This window comes from Otolemur garnettii, unplaced genomic scaffold (genome assembly GCF_000181295.1).
Source record: "Otolemur garnettii isolate 467f Iridium unplaced genomic scaffold, OtoGar3 scaffold00018, whole genome shotgun sequence".
Classification (NCBI taxonomy): domain Eukaryota; kingdom Metazoa; phylum Chordata; class Mammalia; order Primates; family Galagidae; genus Otolemur; species Otolemur garnettii.
Genome location: NW_003852413.1, coordinates 5,966,220 through 5,975,895, shown reverse-complemented (window position 1 = coordinate 5,975,895; position 9,676 = coordinate 5,966,220). Strand labels below are relative to the sequence as shown.

The window sequence follows — 9,676 nt, the reverse complement described above, 5'->3', positions numbered from 1 at the left end:
TGGTATATCGTTTCAATGGAATATTATCTAGCCAGGAAAAGGAATGAACCACTGATACATGGGACAGTGTAGATGAACTGAAGAAGTTATGCACATGAGAGAAGCCAGGTGCAAAGGCCAGTTCTCGTTTGAGTCCATTTTCTATAGGTGTCCTGAAAATAAGCAAGTCCATAGAGACAGAGTAAACAAGTGGTTGCCCAGGGTTGGGGGATGGAGAGGAGGACTGACTTCTAATAGGTATGGGATTTCTACAAGGGTGATGAAAATTAGGTAGTGGTGAGTGGTACAACTTTGTGAATACAATTTAGCCACTGAATTGTACCACTTTAAAGGAGTGAATTTCATGGTCTGTGAATTATATCTCAATTTAAAACAAACAAACAAACAAACAAACAAAAAAAGGCAAGCCTAAACCAGGGCATTCTTGGGAAGATGCACTTACTATCATCCTCCAGGAGGTCACCAAGAACATCATCAATGGAGTCTGGAACAGAAAAGAGGCCACCGTGACTTCAGGAGGAAAGGAGAGTGGCCATAGCACACACAACTCAAGTTGTGCCTGTGGACGCTGGGCCTTAAGCTCAGCTCTCCCTTTGTTGGCCATGAGATATTTCCTAAGCCTATGGCAACAAGTCAAAATATCTTGTTGAAATACCCTGGGACAGAACTTAAATAACTTTCTGAAAGGAACAAGGTACAGATTTTCAGTAGAACCTATATTCTACCTGCCTTCCCATGACACGATTGATACTATTGTCTTCCAGACTTTGAACAAAGCTCAGCACAGCTCTTTGGGAAAAGTGACCAAGATTTTGAGGCATCTGAAAACTTCTTTCAGACCCTTCCATCTGAGATGCTGCCCGAACTGGTCTGGATGCACCCCTGTCTGGCCACTTCTTGATTAAGGCATCTGGGGGAAACCTAAGTGTGAATACTGAATTAGTTTTCCCATTCAGGTTCAATGCCTTCTATACCCTTAACTTCAACCATTTACTTCTGGATACAGAGCCCAGTGAGAAAGATTTTTTCCTAAACCCCATCTCATATTTATTTCTGAATTTCTCTGAGGGCAAATGAGGCAGCATAAGCAGTGCCCTAGGAAGACCAAACCTGCCTAGGGAATTACAGGAAAAACAAGATTTCACCAAGAAACATTTACATAGACATGCCTAAGTTATTTCTGGACCCAAGGCAAAAATATATATATTTGCTCAAGGGTGATGTTCCCTTTTTCCACTTACCTTTCAATCCCTTCTTGGCTTTTGGTGCCTAAAATGAGAAAAACAAATCACATCAACAAAATCAAATGAACATGTGTTAGAACCAGAAATGCAAAATGAATCGTTTTGCCTTTTGCCAAGTCACCAGAGGCAGGAGCACAAAGGCATTTAGAGACAGAAGTCCTTTATAGTTCCTTAGAGTTCCTGAGAACAGACTTATTTAGGGAGTAGACACAGCCTCCACTCACCAGCAGTGGGTACAAATGGTTGGGCAGAAATTTCTCCTTTTCCCTGATACCCAAACCCATACACAAACCCTGCTGGCCAAGATGTCATGTGACTGGAAATGTTTTCTTCTATTCCATGCTCCTGATCCTTCATAGTGGTGACAGACACCTAAAAATGCTTCCAGCTGGACACTGAAAGGCTCAGAAGAAACTTACTCACTGCATAAGCTTGATATTAATGCTACTTCCTATCAATCTTCTACAGGGACTACATCCGGGTCCTTGCCACTCAACCCCCAAAGCACTCCATGCAGTCAAGATCTCCGGGTGGGGTTGGTGGGGTGCGGGGCAGCATCCACACATCCACACATCTTACTCTGCAGCCTGCCTACCATCTCAGGGTTCGCAGCTCCTTCACAGAACTGTCCAGCTTATTTGAATTCTGCCCACGCCAGGCTCATCTTCCTTAATAAAGAAAATCAAAGTGGTTGCTTAAAAATGATGTAGATTTAACAGTGCCTGAGTCCAATGGTCATCAAGCTTTCCCACACTTAACCCATTCAAAAGGTCAAAACCTACTTCCATAAATTAAAAATTCCCTATAGGGGTGCAACTCAGATAAGAAGCATAAATGCTGGGCAGGCTTGGTGGGTCATGCCTATAATCTGAACATTTTGGGAGGCTAAAGCAGGAGGATCACTTGGAGCTCAGGGGATGGAGACCAGCCTGACCAAAAGGAAGACTTGTCTCTACTAAAAATAGAAAAATAAGCCATGCACAGTGGCCTGTGCCTATAGTGCCAGCTAAATGGGAGCCCGAGGCAGGAGGGTCATGTGAGCCCAGGAGTTTGAGGTTGCAGTGAACCAGGCTGACACCACTGCATTCTACCTAGCAGCAGCAGAGCTGTGGATAAAGTAGTGGGGCTTTCTGAGGCTTTGAGATTGCTTGGATAAAGTGCACTGGCCATGCATCCCTCTGAAAGTGGATGCAGGTCCATTTCAAAAAGGAGATGGGTCCCTGGCTTAGTGGCTGAAATCCCTTCCCAGACAAAACCTATGATACTTCCTAGGCAGCTTTCAAACACAAGGAGTGGGCAGGAAGCTGTTGTTAACCCTTCTTCACACAATTTTTACTGATGGTAGAAATTTTTCCTTTTGCATGGCTGTAAATATGACTCACCCCACTGGGAGGAGCTTCCCCTACTCCCGCCACTTCACTACACCCAAACCCACCTTCGGCATGCCTTGGAAGAAAGGAGTCCGAGGGGGCCGTCTCTATTTCCCCACTGTTGGCCTGTCCTGGTACTGGATGCAAAGTTTATCTGGGGTTACCACAGAGCCCTCGGAATGCTCTCGTTTCTCGTTCTCCGCAGTGGCAACTTTCACGACCTACAGGTCCAAACGCGTTTTGGCTGACAACACATCAAGGGACGTTGCCATTTCCTACCGATCCTGCCCCGGAATTCCAGACCGCGGGAATTTTCTAGGACTGGGAGCAAAGGCTAAAGGGCCATAGAGTAACCTCGCGCCATCGCGTCAACTCAGCCAAACCCACTGCAGGCGTTTTTCAAATCCCGAGCCCGCCCCCCGGAGTCGCCTCCTTGGTCCCGAGTCCCCGCGCATCACCCCCTCGCCTCTGGGCGCCCGGCCCGTCTCCGCCTGGCGCCCTTCAGCCCCAGAGGGCGCCCGTTACGCGCCGTTTCCCCGCAGGCGCGGCCGCCTCCCGCTTCCGGCCCGCTCCCCTCCTCCGCCCGGCCCTGCGCAGAGCGGCGGGGCGAGGCATCCAGGGAGATGTAGTCCGCGGCGCACTCACCCACCCGGGCCACGGGCGCGGAGGGCGCTACGTCCCCCAGGGGCCTCGGCCGGCGGTCTGGCGCATTGCTAGGCGCTGCCCCCACGCCGCTTCAGAGGGCGCCCGGCTCCGAGGTCCTCTGGGCCGACTGCGTTCTTCTGAGCTGACTCGTGGTGGGGTGCGGGGCGTGGGAAATGTGTTACTGTAAGGTCGATGGGCGAGGCTCAGCGCCTGTGGCTCAAGCGACTAAGGCGCCAGCCACATACACCTAAGGTGGTGTGTTCGAATCCAGCCCAGGCCCACCAAACAATGATGGCTGCAACCAAAAAATAGCCGGGCGTTGTGGCTGGTGCCTGTGGTCCCAGCTACTTGGGAGGCTGAGGCAAAAGGACTGCTTAAGCCCAGGTGTTTGAGGCTGCTGTGAGCTATGATCCCATGACACTCTACACTGCAACCAAAAAATAGCCGGGCGTTGTGGCTGGTGCCTGTGGTCCCAGCTACTTGGGAGGCTGAGGCAGGAGACTCGCTTGAGCCCCGGAGTTGGAGGTTGCTGTGAAGCTGTGATGTCACGGCACTCTACCCAGGGGGACAGCTTGAGGCTCTGTCTCAAAAAAAATGAAGGTCGATAGGTGAACCCATAAATGTTTATTCCACACCCTAAAGTTGGAGGGAAGCGACTCTCTTGCTCAGTGATTGAATCAAAGCTGCCTAGCCAGAATGAAACCCAACACTGGCTCAACAAAAAGATACGTGACGCTTTTTCTAGTGCTAATTATGGACTTTATTAAGAATTATTTCGTTTCACAAAGTAAAGAACGATTTGTAGTTTCGTTTCCTCTCACGCCAAGTATTGCTGGTGGCGAGGTCATCGCTGTCCAACCGTGATTCTTATGCTCTGGTCCCCTGCACCTCCCTGGACTCCCTCCCAGGGCCCCGCCCCACTCCCACAGGACCCAAGCCAGGGTTGGGGAACAATACAGGCTAAATGCATCTTGTCAGGTAGGAACCAAATTCAAACCAAAGCAGCAAGACAAAGTAAAAGTAGTAAAATAATTACTCCAAAAGCTAAGTCATTTAGCTGAATCCATAGCAATTAAAAATAAAATGGTGGGTGGTGCCTGTGGCTCAAAGGAGTAGGGCACTGGCCCCATATGCCAGATGTGGCAGGTTCAAACCCAGCCCTGGCCAAAAAATAATAAAAATAAATAAATAAAATGACATTTATCAAGTAATCAGCAGTCTAAATATTAATGAGGAAGATCACACATTTGCTACCTAAAAATGGTTTATGAAACAAATAGTATTGTACCCAAACAAGTTATTTTGGTTCAGAATTTTTAAAATCACTCTCAATTTTTTATGATCTTCCCCAAGCAACTAATGGCCCACTTAAATTTATGTCCAAACCAAACCAAAAAACCTCTGGAATCCAGAATTTGCAACAGCTAACATCTAGTAACTGAAAAACGTTCAGTATGTATTTCTGTGTTCACTGTCATGAGCTACAGAACAGGTACTGAAATTTGTGTGAGTGTGCACAGATAAAACTACCATCAATATATATTTTTTTGTGTGTGGTTTTTGAGAGGGCTGGGTTTGAACCCAGCACCTCTGGCATATGGGGCATATGGGGCCAGCACCTTAGTCCTTTGAGCCACAGGCACACCCCAATATTTTAAATACAAAGTCACTGACCTCTTTGACTACTTGCCCTGGCCATGGAGGCCCATTCACCGTCTTTGGCAATTGTATCTTGCCCTGTTACCCTGTACCTCTTACTCCATAAACCCACCTTTCTTTTCCTCCATAAACTTTATTCTATGCTTGCCTTAAAAAAATAGAAAATCATTTACATTGGCTTTTTCTAGTCCTCCAACAATGTGATATATAGTCCATTAGCTGAGATGAACCCCCTACATTACTTCATGAAAATGATCAAAACCTCTAAGTCAGGACAATCAACAAGACTTGGTCTCTAGTAGAAGAACCAATTTCGTAGCAGCACACCCCTCTCCAGCTGTAGCAGCAGCTACTGCTTAAAGACATCCTATACACTGCAGGCATAGCTTCCACACACAGATTCACAGGTGTTACAAATCACCCACACAGAATTCACTTCTTTTTAAATAAGATGGATGGAAAGACTCAAGAAAAAGGAGGGGATAGGAGAGATGCCTGTAATCTCAGCACTCTGGGAGGTGGAGGCTGAGGTGGGTGGACTGCTTGAGCTCAAGTTCGAGACTAGCCTGAGTAAGCGTGAGATCCCATCTCTAAAAACTAGCCAGGTATTGCAGTGGGCACCTGTAGTCTCGGCTAATTGGGAGGCTGAGGCAAAAGGACTGCTTGAGCCCAGGTGTTTGAGGCTGCTGTGAGCTATGATCCCATGACACTCTACCCAGGAGGACAAAGTGAGGCTGTGGAAGAGGTAAGGGACTTTGAGCAGCAAGTCTCTAAAGAATTATTGATTCCCAGAGAACTCCAGGATCACGAATTTGGACAGTTGTACTTCTCCAGCCAAAGCCCTGCATGAAGAAAATCCAAGAATTAAGCCCTAACATGTTGGCTGGGTGTGGTGGTATAATCCTTTAATCCTAGCACTGAGAAGGCAAACCAGGATTGCTTGAACTCAGGAGTTCCAAGACCTGCTTAAACAAGAGTGAGACCCTATCTCTACAAAAAATTAAAAACATTAGCAGGCCGTGATGGTGTCTCCCAGTTACTAGGGAAGCAGAGGCAGGACACTCATTTGCACCCACGAGTCTGAGGTTGCAGTGAGCTATAATAATGACATTGGCTTGGCATCTGTAGCTCAAGCAGCTAAGGCACCAGCCACATACACCAGAGCTGGCAGGTTCAAATCCAGGATGGGCTTGGCAAACAACTACAACCAAAAAATAGCCGGGCGTTGTGGCATGCCCCTGTAGTCCCAGCTACTTGGGAGGCTGAGGCAAGAGAATCACTTAAGCCCCAGAGTAGGAGGTTGCTGTGAGCTATGATGCCATAAGCACAGCTTGAGGCTTTGTCTCAAAAAATAAAATAAAATAAAAATCAATGCCATTGTAATCTCAATCTCTAGCCCAGGTGACTTGTCTCCAAAACCCCACCAAACCTGAACAACTACCATTTTAACTTTAGGAACTGTAAAATGCCTTCAGGTCATGTATCTGAAATTAAAGTATCAAGTTTTCAGAAAGCATGTGAACATAGTTAATGTTGCAATTAAGCAAATTTTTATTTTTTTTTTTTTTGAGACAGAGTCTAAAGCTGTCCCCCTGGGTAGAGTGCCATGGTGTCATAGCTCAAAGCCACCTCCAACTCTTGGGCTCAAGAGATCCTCTTGCTTTAGTTTTTCTGTTTTTAATAGTCTCGCTTTTGTTCAGGCTGAGCTCAAGGAATCCACCTACCTCGATCTCCCAGAGTGCTAGGATTACAGGTGTGAGCCACTGTGCCCAGCCTAACTGAACATCCTTAAGATAAACTGAGGCTTGGGACAGCACCTGTGGCTCAATGAGTAGGGCGCCAGCCCCATATACTGAGGGTGGTGGGTTCAAACCTGGCCCCAGCCAAACTGCAACAACAACAAAAAAGTAGCCTGGCCTTGTGGTGGGCACCTGTAGTCCCAGCTACTCTGGAGGCTGAGGCAAGAGAATTGCCTAAGCCCAAGAACTGGAGGTTGCTGTGAGCTGTGATGCTACAGCACTCTATCGAGGGCGACAAAGTGAGATTGTCTCTAAAAAAAAGATAAACTGAGGTTGTGATGTGTTCTGTAGAGAAGAACATGAAGGGCCCTTTGAGAGGGGCTTTGGGACCAACTGTACTTAGAGATCACTAATGGAACACACCTTGACACTTCTCTAGTAGAGCATAGAGCTCCAAACATTTGTGGAAGAATTAAGCTTCATCCATTGCAAATAGCTAACATGTTATTAAACCTCAAATTCACAATTTTGTATACAGTTCAGAGTATTTTTAAAAAACTTAACTCAGTATTTATTACCTAATAGAAAATCTTGTTCCTTCTATTCAGTATCATTTTGCAAAAGACTAGGTTTAAATTTATCTTTGAGCTTCTTGTGAAAACAGCTCACAAAACCTTGAATGCAACACATGATAATTTGCCAGTGGCAGTCTGGCTTACCAGGGAGAACCATCTGGACTTGCTGCTTATTTTAGCAGCTAACAAATACCACCAAAGATTCCCCAAATGAACCACTCACAGCTATTGCTGCAATTACTGCTATCTGTTTAGGCAGGTCCCCTGCCTTCTTTTTGTTCCTAATGTTAACCTAAACCTAATATACCTATATTCCAAATTTCTCCCAAATTTAAACTCATTTTTAACTGGGTGGCATACTCTTTCTCAACAGTACAAATTGGTGAGGTTTCACTAGATTTTTATTCTTTGATTACAATGAATAAAGTTCAAGATAAAACATTCCAATGTTAATAAAAATAGTATCAAATGTCAGATTTAGGTTTTAAATAAAACTTGAGATGCTGGATTGAAGGTGGCTCTATAGTGTTTACAATTCCAAAGCTACTTAGATCACAGATCTATGCAGATGGATCATATTATCATTTACAAACATCCTCAGATCCTGCCCACAGATAAATTAATCTGTGAATAAGGTATTTTAACACTAATTTTGAAATAATTCTACATTTAGAAGGTCAGTATTAAGCCATTTAAATTTACTTTGTTATTTTCCAGAATTTGAATTACTGTATAGATTCAAATGAGATTAATACAGAGTTAACCTTCAATCTTAACACGAATCATTAGTTTTCCCAGTGGAAAGATTAAGGCTTGTGTCAACATACCGTATTTCTGCTGTAACCTAAAAATCTCATGTTACCAGTTCTCCTGGGACAGATTTTATGTCAGGTCCTGAGACAGATTATGTTTCCACTGAATTATACTATATTCTCAGAGTTGATTCTAGAACAACTGGTTTTGTGAGACAAATGTCACAGATATAAACAGGTAACAGGTCAAAAAAAAAAAATTCAAATTCAAGCAACTTGTTTTACACTGATTTAAAGAAAAAATTTCATTAAGAGATACATGTTTAAGCTTTAAATATGAATGATTGTAGAAGTTAGATTTCAACTGAAAGGACAATTTAGCAATTCAGATAAAGCTTCCAGAAATATACTGAAGACAAAGCCAGTATACAGTAAGATATGGAATCTGAGAAACTTTCATTTATCCTCTAGCTGTAGTTGCAGTGATTATATTTTCAGAACCAATAATCAGAGCACATGGTTTGTGTCAAAGGGTTTTTCTGTTCTATTGCTGGATATAAGGTGACCTGAGGACAGTTTTTAAATGCCAAATACTTTAACCTCCTATTAATGGCTTATGTCACGATAACAGAATATTTGTCCCAGAAAATCTAGTTAATATGGTTACTAAATTTATAACAGTACCACAGCTGCTATCTCTCCCTACACTTATTCTAGTAAGAAGGAACTGGAATATTTTTCTTCTTTCTTATCTCTTTAGGAGAGGGAAAGAGAGACAGGGAGGGAGATCAAACATCACTGATTGAGGTCCCAGCAGTTGCTGGAAGTTGTATGTAGAGATAAGTTTGCTACCTAAGCTTTCCCAAGAGGCTGGGGGCAAAAGGAGTTACAGTTCAGGATCTTTCAAATGAAAGATGAATTCCTAATTACACGGGATGATGGTCCTGCAGCAGGCCTGTGCTGAAGAAGTCCTCTTGTTGAAAAAATGATATTATGAATAGCTAGGTAGATGCAATCCATCAGCAAAGGAGGGCGAGCAGGCAGAAACAAGGTCTAACACAAACTCCCATTACATTTTCTGGTTAGTTTAGTTTCTTTCCTCGAATCCCATTTCTTTAGTCCTGCTCTGTAGCCCCACGGAAGGAGTGGTAGCATATTTAGCAGGAAAGCTGAGACAGGTTCTACCCACTTCAAAAATAGCTAGTGATTAGCAATTAATATGTGAAAATAATTAACTACTTAGTAGTTAAACTCTGCTAATTATCAAAAGTCATAGCCTACTGGGATTAGCAGCATTGCAAATGGAAGTCATACTGCATTTCTTAAACTTTTTCTGAATGCTTAACAGGTCTTCCTCAGTGTTAATTGCACTTAAAACACTGTTTTGTTCATTTAATGTCTGAAATCTGTTCTTCATTTAATAATCTCTCTTCATTTATAAAAAGAGGAAAGGGGCCAATTTATCATTTGCTCTATAGCTATTTGAATTTGATAAAGATTCCACAACAGGTTTGTGTATCAGGTATAAAGGGAGTTGCATACAGCTGTTTTCTGGAGCAGATTAAACTTGTCCTTGTGACACTTTAGAGCTTGGACTGCAGTGGCTTCAGGTGATTGTAGTAAGATTCATGGACCTGTAGTAAGGGAAGAGAAAAAACACTGTAAAGAACTTGCACACTTTTTTTTTTTTTT

At 43.9% G+C, this 9,676-nt stretch overlaps 1 protein-coding gene and 1 long non-coding RNA gene across 4 annotated transcripts in view; both read right to left on the bottom strand.

The window, feature by feature from the left end:
- Positions 1-50: 50 nt before the first annotated feature.
- LOC111724029 lies at positions 51-3,450 on the bottom strand. Its single transcript, XR_002772403.1, has 3 exons — positions 2,680-3,450; positions 1,242-1,912; positions 51-484 (listed from the first exon to the last, which is right to left on the bottom strand). It is a non-coding gene; the product is annotated as an uncharacterized LOC111724029 (long non-coding RNA).
- A 4,165-nt stretch (positions 3,451-7,615) lies between these two features.
- ACOX1 (acyl-CoA oxidase 1) overlaps positions 7,616-9,676 on the bottom strand; it is a 36,002-nt gene continuing 33,941 nt past the window's right edge. For 2 of the 3 annotated variants that reach the window (XM_012803111.2, XM_003786118.3), the window contains one exon: positions 7,616-9,618. In XM_012803111.2, coding sequence (XP_012658565.1) covers positions 9,568-9,618 — 51 coding nt within the window. In that variant the 3' untranslated portion in view covers positions 7,616-9,567. The remainder of the gene's footprint in view (positions 9,619-9,676) is intronic. The other variant, XM_003786117.3, reaches the window with a different exon arrangement.